General features: G+C 46.5%; 2 protein-coding genes across 2 annotated transcripts; one reads left to right on the forward strand and one right to left on the reverse strand.

The window, feature by feature from the left end:
* Positions 1-648: 648 nt before the first annotated feature.
* On the forward strand, positions 649-2,573 carry LOC311189974 (interleukin-17A-like; the record flags this gene model as incomplete). Its single annotated transcript, XM_084261790.1, has 3 exons — positions 649-770; positions 1,359-1,603; positions 2,336-2,573. The coding sequence occupies exons 1-3, from the start codon at positions 744-746 to the stop codon at positions 2,571-2,573; spliced, it is 510 nt and encodes a 169-aa protein (XP_084117916.1). The 5' UTR covers positions 649-743.
* Positions 2,574-10,273: 7,700 nt separating this feature from the next.
* On the reverse strand, positions 10,274-13,889 carry LOC311190257 (interleukin-17F-like; the record flags this gene model as incomplete). The annotated part of the gene is made up of 3 exons (XM_084262128.1): positions 10,274-10,511; positions 11,215-11,459; positions 13,863-13,889. The coding sequence occupies 3 exons, from the start codon at positions 13,887-13,889 to the stop codon at positions 10,274-10,276; spliced, it is 510 nt and encodes a 169-aa protein (XP_084118254.1).
* Between the last annotated feature and the right edge of the window lie 580 nt (positions 13,890-14,469).

Here is a 14,469-nt window from a genome sequence, read left to right on the forward strand (position 1 = left end):
TAGATCCATCACAGTTCCTGGACCACCTTTCCCTAGGATCACAGCCCCATCTCACAGCACAAGAGCCTGAAGTGAAATGAAAAGGAAGCAAGCTCAAAATCAATGGTCATGGGGGTTTGTTTGTTTTGCTTTGTTTTCCAGACAGAGAATGACTGAATTTGCAAACCCTCTTTCACAAAACATTCTGGTCAAAACAAACATAATCACACCTCAGGTATAGAGATGAATAAAAATAGCCTGATCCAGACTGATCCTCAATTCAGGATGAAAAGACATCAGCCTAACATAGGAGAAAACAGACCAGGGACACTAGTGTTTTTAATACAGCATCCCAAATCAATACCATGAAGCTCATCAACTTTTGTTTGACTAGGTGATGACTCTAATCCCAGTCACATACTTTGCATCTGCTTGCTGTAGTGCGTGACAGTTTTTGGTGGTTTTCCAATGGCATCATTGATTTCTTTTTTGTGTGTCGTTGTTACAAGAGTGACATGGCTGAGGGTAATGTCACTCTGAGCACACTGACACAGATCTAAGAAAGGGGGAGCCCATATCCTGCCTCTCACGTGCGTAGTGGAATATACACCTATACCCTTGAAAAAAAAAACAACCCACAATTAATGGTTAAGTGGGGCAGCACAAGAAGCCCTTATAAAAAGCCCACCTGCAAACGTGCCCAGACACCTTCAGTTCAACAGATCCCAGCACAAGCATCACCTGCAGCAAGTGAAGACAGGAAGATGTCTCTGAACCTTCATGCTTCTCTGGTAAGAACTCGCTTCGTTCTTTCCCTCTCCCATCACCCTGTTCCCCCTCAATTTGACAGAGACATATTTAAATTCTAATAGATGTCTGCCAGGAATAGCAGTGGTTTAAATGGTTGTTTAAACCATTAGTAGTTGGAAATAACTAAAGCAGGACACTGCTGAGTAACATCAGCATGGGGCAGCAGTGAGACTGTGTGGGTATACCACCAAACAGGGTTACTGCTACATACCCCAGAGTCAAGAAGTGCATTAAAAACTCGACCTTAGAGTGTCTTTTTTTTGCTGTTATATCCTTTCTGCTGTCTCCTGTATTACTTTATTTGGAACAACTGGTTACTTGTTTTACTCACCGAATTACAACAGGGTGTAATTTGCTACCTGTTGCACTGTAAGACTTAGCTAGTGAAAGCAAGCACGGACGTGTGATGTATGGCAGGATCTTCTGTAACTACTCAAACTTGCAGTATACTACCAGCTAGTCTGACTGTGGATGGATTTCCCAGCCCCACAGAGGTGTCACTAGGTGTGCTGTGTTGTTACAAGCAGACGTACCTGCGCTGTGTCCTAAAATGCATCAATTCTCTTCAGTTCAGGTCACTGCTCTTCATGGTGCTGGTTGTGCTGTCAGCCAGCAGTTCTGCCTATGGGAAGGTGATACAACCTGGACTCAAGCCAGAGAACCTCTTCAAGCAAGCATATGCTGGATGCCTGGCCCAAAAAGACTCCAAATTCCCTCAGACTGTGAGAGTCAATATAAGCATCAGCAGCATGAATCAGGACACCAAAACAACACTCGATGTCAGCAGACGCTCTCTGGCTCCCTGGGATTACAGGTATGGTCTCTAGGCTAGAAATACACTGGCTGTAATGGTGAAGAATAATGCAGAGGCTAGGTCCACATCTGTATTGTCAATGTTTCATTGCTGAGAGATTTTTGGGAATAAAGAAGGTATCCACAGTCCATCTAATCCTCTCTGAAGGATAACCAATACAGAAAGGAGCACAGAGCAAAAACATGAATTGCAGAAGGAAAAGTAATTTATTTCTTGTAATTTAATTAATCCATTTGTATATTGAGAAGCTTTCTCTTCAAAAGCATTCTTTACCTAAGACATCATTAAAAAAAATACATTGGAAGGCTAACACTGCACCAAATTCAATGGTGGTTTAATAGCATCAATATCAAGCCCTAAGACCATTTCATGTTTTGGAGGGGAGCTGAAGGTCTTTGGGTCGTTAGTCAGTCTGACATGTTGGGATGCTCAAATAATTTCTAATCAGTCTTTCCAAGTCAGTGACTATTTAAAGTAAGTCTTTTGCAAGGGCCAGCTGCATGGATCCTTGGCATGCATGGCTCACACTTAAAAAAACCCTGAGGTATTTACTTACCTACATTCTATTTCTTAAAAAAACTAGAGTAGTGGAGGGTCTACTGCCCCTTCACAGGCAGTCCACCAGGTGGTACATGTTCACAAGCTGGGAGCTCATAGTGATCCAGACTCTCAGGCCTCTGGAGATGGAGCAGCATTTCCCATTCAAATACTTCCTTTCATGTCAACTCCCAGGATCGATGAGGACCACAACCGTTTCCCCCAGGTGATCGCGGATGCCAAGTGCCGCCACTCCAGGTGTGTGAATTTGGATGGGCAGCTGGACCACAGCGTCAACTCCGTTCCCATCAAACAGGAGATCCTGGTCCTCCGGAGGGAACAGAAGGGCTGCCACCAGTCATACAGGCTGGAGAAGAAAATCATCACCGTGGGCTGCACGTGTGTCACCCCCTTGATCCGACACCAGGCTTAAAGGGAGAAAGAAGTGGGAGAGCAGGGAGCCACAGAGGAGAGTTTCCTTGCCTGAAAGTGATTAAATGAAGGGGCTGATTCAGCATAAACAAAAGCAAATCAAGCTATAATGGTTAGATAGAATATATCAGAATAAATTAAAAATTAAGAAGCTTCTGTTATATATATTAAAAAAAAAAAGTATTTTGAACTCTGTGATTTCAGAATCTAGGCACCTTCATGTGCCCACTGAAAAAGTAATGGGAATTCTTTACACATCTTTAAGTTTACACTTTGAAAGGTCTATTTATGTAATTCTATTTATGCTGTTGGAAAAGTTAGTAATAATGTATCTGCTTATTTATCTCTGTGTAATAAAACTTAGTGAATAAACCTGTGGTATTCTCCTTTCTTTCTAAAGAAGCCTTTTTGGTAAGACAAGAAGTCATTCGGTTATGATCATATAACTGAGGCCAGTTCTGGGCTCCTCACCATAAGAAGGATATTGAGGTCCTGGAGCGTGTCCAGAGAAGGGCAACCAGGCTGGGGAAGGGGCTGGAGGGCAAATCCTCTGAGGAGCGGCTGAGGGAGCTGGGGGTGTTCAGCCTGGAGAAGAGGAGGCTGAGGGGAGACCTTCTCCCCACCTCCCCTGCCCTGCCAGGAGGGTGCAGAGAGGTGGGCGATGGTCTCTGCAGCCAGGGGCCAGGAGATGGGACAAGGGGCAATGGGCTCAAGCTGCCCCAGGGCAGGGTCAGCTCAGCTGGGAGGGCAAAGTTCTTCCCTGGCAGAGTTGTGGGGCTGTGGCACAGGCTGCCCAGGGAGGGGGCTGAGTCTCCACCCCTGGGTGTGTTTAACAGCTGGGTAGATGAGGTACTTAGGGATATGGTTTAGCTTAGGATGGGAACAGTTGGACTTGATGATCTTAAAGGTCTTTTCCAACCTTGTGATTCTGTGATATAAGAAATTTGCACCTAGGCTTGTGTTATTACCATCACCTTACCAACAGAGAAACTAAGATATCTGGAAGAAAATGGTTTATCCAGCAATGCCAAATAGATCCGCATTGAAGAGTGACTGGGTGGGGGGGGGGGGGGAAACCCCAAAACAATGAGCAACAACCTAGTTATCCACCTAATTACCTGATTGGAGAGGAATCTGTATAGATTCAACAATTGAAAATATTCTTTGAGGGGAAAGACACTACCCCCCCCATACCCCAAAATAAAACAGTGGTTCCGCTGCTGAGTTTTAATTCCGATGCCACCTGTGAATTTCAGCCCAACCCATTTCAACCCATTTTCTGTTCCTCAGTACGTGGGCACATGAGGAAAATTGTGTGAGTGTGTTGGGTGGATTTTTGTGGAGTGGAATCGTCATTTTCTCCGTCCCCATGTCCTTCCCCAGCCTGTGCTTCAAATGTAGAGCACACTGACACAGCACTTCTACCGCGGTCGGGATGGGACTTGCGTAGGTGTATATGTCTAGCGTGGCAGGTGGGTTTATTTAAAGCACTCCTGGGTTAAAAGTGCTTAGAGAGATAAAAAGAAATATGTTCCATGTTTCAAAGGCAGGCTGCCCTGCGGATGTTTCGTTTGCTGCCGTCTCATTGAGGTGTGACCAGCAAGCACTGGCAAAATGCCATTGGCAAAGGCAACGGCAAATGTAGGAGCTACAGAAATGCAGAAGTCAGGGATGCAAGTTCCTAATGAGAGGCAAGGTCCTCCTGGGTAAAAGCATCCTTCCCAAGTCCAGCTGTGCTAGCTGGAGATGTGATCATCCCAACTTTTGTTGCTGGGGGTTATTCCCATCATCTGTGCTCGTCAGTCCAAACCCTCCCTCATCTACTCCACAGAAAATCAGGTGGGTCAGCTTTTAACCTAGTCACAGCACAGCCACAGGTTTCCTTCCTTGACCTAGCAGATATACACTGGTCCAAGGAAATGTTAATTAACTCAGAGTCACCACAGTATCTGCAATCACAACACTGAACTCCTATCCACACCTTTAGTTCCCTTCAAACTAATATAAACCTGATATAACCTTGCCCACATGGAGGTATCTAGCAGTATATGTGAGCCTAACTTAGCTTGTTTCCTACCTTTTCTCCAACAAGGTCTCCTGCACATCCTGAGGTTCATCCAGCTGGCTATCCCAAGAATTTGAAGCATGGAAACAGACTGCCAAAAAACACATGGAGGAACCCTCCTCCAAGGAACCAAACAAATATTAGTCCAGGGCATTGAAATAGAACTGCCTTCTCCATTTAGATAATGTCTCAACATTCTACCACTTGCTATAGAAGGAGCTTTGTTAGGTCTGCACCATCCCACATAACTTCTAACAGTTAAAATTACTGTTAAGTCCCTCCCTTTATTACCTGGTAGTGGTGTGCAGTTAGTTGGCGTAGGCACGTGAGTAATGGGGACTAATTAGCAATGCTGAGAGAGAGCTACTGTGTGGAAAAAAGTCAGAACCAGGTCAGCAAGAGATGATGCAGCTGAAGAACCGAAACCCCGACAGCTTTCTGCTGACGAGCTGCAAAGATGCCCCAGTTCCCCTTTCAGCAATGTCATTCTCCCCTGGACCATTTACCAGCCCAATGAAATCTGTGCCTTAGGACACAACCCTTTTTTCTTTACTTAGAGTCACTCCAACTTCATGCTTACCTCTGCAAGCTGCTTGGATGTTGCACATGCTCCTGGAGAAGCGTTTAGTAGCATGATTGCCTGGATTCATTTGACCTGAGGACTGTTTTCCTTCCTACCACAAGTTCTCTTCTAACTCCTGGTATTGTGAACTAAGAGGTCTTCCTTCACATTGCATTGTTCAGGTGATAAGGTGCAGAATAAGTCCAAATCAATGCACCCTGCCATGAGGTCACCTAATCAGTGCAGAGACTGAGGAGAACAGGACTCCTCTTTCACGCTTGCATAGCTCTTAGCAGTTTGATGTCCAACAGGTAAACCTTGCTCATTCTTCTTTCAGAGACTTTCAGTGCAAATTCCTGCTTATTTGGTGTCCTTTAACAGTGTCATCAGGGATGACATGGGGGGACCTTATTAATGTTTATAAATATCTTAAGTATGGGATGCAGGGGAAATGGGCAGCCCCTTTTCAGTGGTTTGTGGGGACAGGACAAGGGGCAATAACTGCAAGTTGGAGCACAGGGAGTTCCCCACCAATCTGGGGAAGAACTTCTTCCCGGTGAGGGTGAGGGAGCCCTGGGACAGGCTGCCCAGGGGGTGTGGAGTCTCCTTCTCTGGAGAGATTCCAGCCCTGTCTGGACACCGACCTGTGCAATATGATCTGGGGAGCTGCTTTGGCAGGGGGTTGGACCCGATGATCTCTCGAGGTCCCTTCCAACCCCTATGATTCTATGATGGGTGGGAATTGCCACAAAACCCTCTTTGACACAATGGTTTCCAGTCTAGACTGCTCCCTGTCTCATTTTCATGTCAGTCTGCAAAATCTGAGCATCAGTGGCTCAGCAGCCAGATTGCTTGACAACCTGTGAGTGAGAAAGGGAAGTCTGAGGTTTGATTTGTGTAGCAAATGGTCAGATAACCATGTTCATCATTGCCAGTTATCAAAGCAAGCTGGACAGATAGTAGATGCTGTAAGAGGTGACATAGATAGAACTGTCTGGGAAGCCTTGTCTGCTCCTGGATTTTCAAGCTGTTGCTCCTCTGGTTTACCAAACACTAACACAAACAAAACCACAAACTGCATCTTGGGTTGTTTCACCCTTTCAGGTTGCAAGCTTTGCATTCTTTACATATTTAATTTCTGTGCATGAGCAATAATTTTGTTGATCAGGCTGACTGGTCTGTAGTCCCTTTGAACAACCCTAGGAGCATCTGCTGTTACCAAGGGTCCGATGAAACCTAACTGACACCTGCAAGCCAACACATCTGCAGGTCAAAGGTCTGGGCTCAGAGGAGGCATCTACCTGGGTTCACATCACTGCTGTGCCCTCCAGCCCATGCTTATGCAGGCATCTCTGCAGTATGCTCCCTCCAGCATCCCATGAGAGCTGCTACACAAGGGGATCCCTGCTTGAGGTGCCAGAACAGGCACAGCTGAGGGGAGGAGTGACCAAGGGGACAGGGAAAGGAGATTAGAGAGAGGCAAGCAGAAGAGGAAAGGAATAGGAGAAAGGTCACAAGACTCAGGTACCAACCTTTAAGATTAAGAGAAGACAGCGTGGGACTGCTGCTACACCTATAGCTGTGTCTTCTCCTCCTGGTCAAACAAGAGAGTGCCTGAAGGCTGCTCCAAGCTACATTTCAGAGCCAGAGATGTCCAGCTGGGCATCCAGGGACTGTTGCAAGAGGAAAAAAAAAAAAGCAAAAGCTGGTCCTCAGCTGTGAACTGTGCTTGCTCTTGGTGGCAATATGACTGTGCTGTTTACAAGAAACATGAACTTGTTTGTCATGTTCTTAGATTGCTGGGAAGGAAAGCCAACCACCTACCTCATCACAAAAAAACAGCACTTAATAGCCAGACTTGTATTTACAACCAAGTCTAAGAATGATGCCATTAGAAGGAAATGACCCTTGTTGCTTGTTTTATTTAGAATCCATGCCCACATACAAGTGCATGCATTACTGAGAGCTGTGTGGTTTGCTGTTGATAGCGCTGGCTGTGAAACCTCCTGGGTGAGACATCCTTAAGTAGTCACCTTTGTGTTTTCTTAATTAGTTATTTCACAATTCATCCAGTTAGAGTAACTCCTAAGCTAAGCTGACAGATGTTTAAGAACATCAGCACAGGAGCTTACACACATTTAGCTGCCACGACCCGAATGCCCAAGTTATTATGTTTTGAGAGAGCAATGCAGGAGAGTTTTCTCCCCTCAAAACAAGTGAGGACAACCCCATGAGCTAGGTTTATCAAGAGAGAGAGAGATAAATAGGTCAGGAGTAAGGAACTGTGGTGTGTGCAGCATGCTATTTCCTGGTCAGCGGTTACTGTAAGAGGAGGGCTGGTGTTACACTAGAGCGGGTGGAAAACGCACCACAAAAAGAGCTTGGTGGTCATAATGAAACAGCTGCTGCCACAAAATGAGTACAAATGCTTGTAACTGAATGAGATGTTTTCCTTATCCAGCTACCCAGGGCTTGTTGAACCGGCTTCCAGTGACCTGTAGGGCAGGGAATACAGCCAACTCAACAAACAAGCAGCAAAGGAGTCATTTAGACCCTACGACTCATCTCACCTACTCTGGAGGGAGGGGGGAGGGAAAGAAACCCAGGGTGTACCTTCACTCTGTGTAGCTAATTTAAAATATCTTCTGTGCAGCAATAATGAAATACAGTGCAGGTTTACACTGTGTTAAATGCAGGTGAGTGAGGAAATACAGGCTTAAAGCCTCCACCAGCGGAAACCAAAGTGACAGATCAGAGAGTTGACTCAGGTCTGGATGATGAGTAGTGTCAAAGAAAAGCAACAGTGCAGCAACCTGAAAAAATAATAGTGTGCTAGGCTGTGCTCCTTCTGCAGCCAAGGGAGAGAAAGGGTAATTCCTCCTTTCCAAAGTTAGGACACCACAGGTCAGCAGGCTACCCTGCCCTGGAACTGTTTAATCATTATTCCCTTGATGTGGGGAAATCCTCAACCACCACTTAGACCCCGATGCCTGACATCTGGGTGGTTAAAGAGTGGTGAGACAAAGCCATCTTTGCACATTTCTCTGCATTCCTGCTCAGCCACCATGCAGCTGGTGGAGGTGGTTTCTTATAAAGATGAAATCTTCTCTGGAAAAGCACAAGCCAGGCCTTTCCCTGCTCACATGAACCAGGCTAGACCACCACCCTAAATTTCAGCTGCAGCCCTGCAACCCGATGTCTCCCACCTCTTTTCCCACCACCCCCAAAGCCTAGAGAACCTGGCTCCGTTGCCAACTCCTTCAGCACTGCCTGTATAACCTCACTTCACCACTTTAAGCCCTTTTATTAATATTTTTTGCCATCTTTTCATCTCCTTAGGCTGCAAGTTCTCTTGCATTCCCTTTTACATCACTGCACTAGGGGAAATCCTGTTCTTTGTTGAAAGCTGTGTGATCCTGCAGCACAAACCCATTCCCTGCTTTCATTTTGAGCTACTGCAAAACAACATTCTTTTATACAAAATAGAAATTTTATTCACTGGATAAGTTATTAAATAAATACAGAAACCAGATGAGATTCAAACAAGTGTAGTCTTGTACCTGGGAAGGAATAACTGCTTGTATCAGTAAAGGCTGGGGGATGACCTGCTAGAGAGGAGCTCTGTGGAGAAGGACCTGGGGGTCCTGGTTGATGACAGGTTGGCCATGAGCCAGCAGTGTGCACTGGGGGCTGAGAGAAACAATGGGATCCTGGGGGGCATCAGGAGGAGTGTGGGCAGCAGGTCAAAGGATGGGATCCTCCCCCTCTGCTCTGCCCTGGTCAGGCCCCACCTGGAGTGTTGTGTCCAGTGCTGCGCTCCCTGGGATAAAAAAAGCCAGGGATCTCCTGGAGAGAGTCCAGAGGAGGCTACAGAGATGATTAAGGCCCTGGAGCATCTTCCCTATGAGGAAAGGCTGACTGAGCTGGGGCTGTTCAGCCTTGAGAAGAGAAGACTAAGGGGGGACCTTATTAATGTTTATAAATATCTTAAATATAAAATGTAGGGGGAAATGGCCAGCCCCTTTTCAGTGGTCTGTGGGGACAGGACAAGGGGCAATGGCTGCATGTTGGAGCACAGGGAGTTCCACACCAATATTGGGAAGAACTTCTTCCCGGTGAGGGAGCCCTGGGACAGGCTGCCCAGGGGGTGTGGAGTCTCCTTCTCTGGAGATATTCCAGCCCCATCTGGACACTAACCTGTGCGCCCCGTCCTAGGGACCCTGCTTTGGCAGGGGGGTTGGACCCAGTGATCTCTCGAGGTCCCTTCCAACCCCTGTGATTCTGTGATTCTCTTATCATTTTGGGATACTCTGAGCACACATAAATCCACAAATATAAATAGAAGAGATAAATAGAAATATAAACACTCAGTAGTTCTTCACTGTTTTAACGCTCAGCGCAAGGGGGTTCAATTCTCTCCCACACTGCTCTGGACTAAGTCAGCCACTGCTCCCCATGGAGTGACATAAAACCAGAGTGCAATGAGAATCAGACCTGGAGGCACTTGTGTCAGTTTTACATCAGAGCAGTGATGGGCAGAGAAGCAAAAGGGGCTGAGCGATAAGGAAGGGAGGGATGGACGAAGAAGGTGCAGGAAGAGGGATTTTTTGTGGCAGTGCTAGTTGGCATGTATACATTAGGGCAATTGACTGCCAATGATGACTTTTGAAGCCGTAATTTGATTGACCAAAATTATATAAGCTGCAAAAAAAAAACCCAGCTAAAAAAAAACCCCAACAAAAAAAACCCCACCACCCAAAAAACCAAAACCAAAGCAAACAAACCAACAGAAAAGCACTACCTTACTCCCTCCCTGCATAGAGTCACTAAGGAAACTTCTTCTCCATCCCCCTCTTGCCCCTCTATCACCAGCTGTCAGTGATTCCTATTCTAAAATCCATAAATAAACAACAGCAAGAGCCAGGACTCTCAGGAGGTCATTGGCTCAGATTTGGAAAGGAAATGGCACGTTGGCTTTCTGGGATGCCAGATGGGTGACTGTGCCATTTTCTCCAAAGGGATGTTCAGAGAGGGAGTTTCTTCTTCCCAATGCTGCCTGTCCTACCGATCCCTCCTAGGACTGGTGGTAGACAATCGGAGTGGCACACGTGCAGCCCACGGTGATGACTTTCTTCTCCAGGCGGTAGGTTGTCAGGCAGCCCCGCTGCTCCCGCCGAAGGACAAGGATCTCCTGTTGGATGGGGACAGAGTTGAAGCTGTGGTCCTCCTGTCCCAGTGGGTTTACACAGCCGGAGAAGCGGCACTCGGCGTTAGCGATCACCTGGGGGAAGCGGTTGGGGTCCTCGTCGAGCCTGGGGATGAGGACACAAAAGGGTTTTATGCACAAGGACAACATGGTTTGGCAGGATCTTCTTGTTTATCGCCATGGAAGCATCATAGTATCTACCTGTGGATGCTCACTATGAGATGGGGCCAAAGAATTTTCCTATCCTCAATGGTTTTTTAATAATTTCCTGGAAATGGACTCAACTGAGTCACCTTCCCCGGATGTGTTTAAAAAAAAGGATAGATGAGGTACTTAGGGATATGGTTTAGCTTAGGATGGGAATGGTTGGACTTGATGATCTTTAAAGGTCTTTTCCATCCTTGCGATTCTGTGAATTTGGGGAGAGTAGTAATGTCATATCATTCTTTAGGAGATGGAACGGAGCTGGGTGAAATACAGAACTGGTTGAGAGTGAACTATTCATTTTTGTTTGGTTTTCTTTCAACTTCAACATTCAAAAATTTCTTTCAGTTAGGACAATGTAAAATAAAAATGTACTGGCATAATAATCCTTCCTTAAGATGATTAGGAATCATTCCAATGCCATCTCCTTGCACTGCAAACTGTTACTCAGAGAAATTTCAGCTGACATCAACATGAAAGTGCATGTCAAGAAGTATTTGCCATAGTCACAGGACTCCAGGCATATGACAAGAATCAGCCATTGCTCACCACAGCAAACGTGTGTAGTGCAGGTATTGCAATTTAGATAACAACTAAAGAGTTACCTGTAATCCCAAGGAGACAGAGACCGGTTCCTGACGTCATGGATCATCTGAAAGGCATGATCTGAATTGCTGATACGCACGTCAACTCTCACCATTGCAGGGAATTTGAGATCCTTCTGGTTCAGACAGTTTTCATGAAGCCTCATAGAACCAGCGTCCTTTCTGTGTCGAAGACGATCTGCTCTCCCATGGGGTGAGCTCCTTACGGTGAGTGCTAGAACCAGCACCAAGAGCAGTGATCTGAACTGTGAGAGAGAAAGTTGCCATTGGCTCGGTTCAGTCAAGAGAGAGAGCACAGAGACCCAAGTCTTGACTACACTGGACCATCTTCATACTTCTATTTAGGCAAGACAGAACACCATCAGCAAATAGTACAATGTTAATAATACTCCTCACAGAATCACAAGGAAAAGACCTTTGAAGATCATCAAGTCCAACCATTCCCATCCTAAGCTAAACTATATCCTTAAGTAACTCATCTACCCTTTTTTTGAACGCATCCAGGGAAGGTGACTCAGCCCCCTCCCTGGGCAGCCTGTTCCAGGCCATGACAACTCTTCAGTAAAAAATTTTTTTCTAATGTCCAATCTAAACCTGCTCTGGCCCAGCTTCATGCCATTGCCCCTTGTCCTATCTCCTGTTACTCAGGTGAAGGGACCTCTCTACAGGTGGGCGATGGTCACAATGGGTGCTAACCTCTGATTCAAGTTCTGACTCATACTTGGCTCTGCCTCAGGGAAAGCATCTCTCCAACAAGCTATGAAAGGTTCCCCTCTGCAGTCAAGCAGCAATGTCTTATGATTGACAAGGTGGGATGAGGACTCAGCTGACCCCATGCCCAAGCTTAGAAACCTGGTAAGTGGTATGCTTTCTCAGGACAGGGAAGGCTGGACACACAGCAACCTTCTGCTGGCAATCACAGAATCACAGAATGTTGAGGCTTGGAAGGGACCTCAAAAAATCAACTAATCCAAGCTCCCCACCAGAGCAGGATCACCTAGATTAGGTGAACATGTCCAGGAGGGGTTTGAATGTCTCCAGAGAAGGAGACTCCACAGCCTCTCTGGGCAGCCTGTCCCAGGGCTCCATCACCCTCACAGGGAAAAAGTTTTTCCTTATATTCACACGGAACTTCCTCTGCTCCAGCTGCACCCATTGCCTTTTGTCCTGTCACTACCATCCCTGAGCAGAGCCTGGCTCCATCCTCCTGACACCCACCCTTTACATATTTATAGACATTGATGAGGTCACCCCTCAGTCTCCTCTTCTCCAGGCTAACGAGGCCCAGCTCCCTCAGCCTCTCCTCATGAGGAAGGGGTTCCACTCCCTCCATCACCTTGGTGTCCCTGTGCTGGGCTCTTTCAGGGAGTTCTGTGTCCTTCTTGAGCTGAGGGCCCAGCACTGGGCACAACATTCCAGGTGTGGTCTCACCAGGATAAAGGGGGAAGAGAACCTCTCTCAACCTACTAACCACACTCCTTCTACTACACCCCAGGATACCATTGGCCTTCTTGGCAATGAGGGGACAGCAATGTGCCCTCATGGTCATCCTGTTGTCCACCAGCACTCCCGGATCCCTTTCCCCTGTGCTGCTTTCCAACAGGTCCATCCCCAACCTATACTGGTACCTGGGGGTTGTTCTTCCCCAGACGCCAGACTCTACACTTGCCCTTGTTATATTTCATTAATTTCTCCCTGCCCAGCTCTCCAGCCTGTCCAGATCTCACTGAATGGCAGCACAGACTTCTGGTGTGTCAGCCACTCCTCCCAGTTTTGTGTCATCAGCAAACTTGTTGACAGTGCACTCAGTTCCCTCATCCAGGTCATCAATGAATGTACTGAACAGTACCAGTACCAACCCCCAAGGGACTCCACTAGACACAGGCCTCCAGCCAGACTTTGTCCCACTGACCACAACTTTCTGACTTCTTTCCTTCCACCAGTTAACAACCCACCTCATTACCCAATCCTCCAGACCACATATTCTCAGTTTAGCCATGAGGAAGCTGTGGGAAACAGCACCAAATGCTTTACTGAAACCAAGGTAAACCACATCCACTCCCCTATCATCACCTATCCACCTGGTTATGTCTTCATAAAAGGTTATCAGGTTGGTGAAACATGACTTCCTCTTGGTGAAATCATGCTGACTGCTCATAACAACCCTTTTCTCAAAGAAATCTGAGATTCTTAGGTCTTTTCCAGGAGATGGGATTTAAGGAAGATAAGACAAATAAATGCAAAGCTGTTCAGAAAATCAGAAGAGTTGAGAGTGCTGCAAATACCACCCAGGCTGAAACTTTAAATCACTGACATTTGCAATGACAAAAAAGACTGTATCACCCAAGTTTTTTACCATGAAAGAGGTGAGACATGGGAACCAGTTGCCCAGAGAAGTTCTGAATGCCCCATTATTGAAAGTGTTCACAGCCAGGTTGGATGGGGCTTTGGGCACCCCAGGCTAGTGGGACATATCCCTGCCCACTGCAGAGGGTGGAACCAGATGAATTTGAGGTCCCTTCCAACCCAAACCGGGTCTGTGATTCTATGATCCTAAGATCTGCACTATACTTTTTGTCTTATAGCAAATACACCTTAACCCTTACACCAAATATACCTTAACACTTATGCCAAATATAAGTACTCACCCCTACAGCATAGGTGGCAAAAGCCATGGCAAACCCTCTGCTGCTGTCGGCAGGCACACGCGGTGACAGAGCACAAGAGATGTCCTTCTCTGAGAGCACAAGAGATGTTCTCCTCTGAGAACTCTCCCACTGTGCCTGTGTCTCAAAGCCAGCTGTGGGCTCCTTTTTATGGTGTTCAGCTGCTGCTGGCCTTTCCATTGCAGCGTATTGCTGGTTTACTTGACCTGAGATTAGGAGATCTACTCCACTTCCTTCCGCCTACCCAAAGAAAAAGAGAGGGCATCAGAATCCCATATCAGCCAGCACAGTTTATTCAGGCAGATGACAAGATAAGGGAAGGAAAGGAGAGGAAAAAAACCTGTTTAATCAGGGTTTTGGTTTTTTTTTTCCCACCCCCTCTTTCTAGTATTAAACATCCTCACCACAAGCATCTGCAGATGCACTTCCACATGCCTCACACAAACCCACTGGCAGAGAGATCAGCAAGGTGCAAAGTCAAATACCCACTGACAGTTTCAAAATCAGGGTAGGACATGGAACTTTACAGTTTAATCTCCCATTGCTTCAACTGCATTGCCCAACTCTACCTCATCTTGGTAGATGAGGT

The sequence above is a fragment of the Gallinula chloropus genome, assembly GCF_964237585.1.
Source record: "Gallinula chloropus genome assembly, chromosome: 3".
NCBI classification, from domain to species: Eukaryota; Metazoa; Chordata; class Aves; order Gruiformes; family Rallidae; genus Gallinula; species Gallinula chloropus.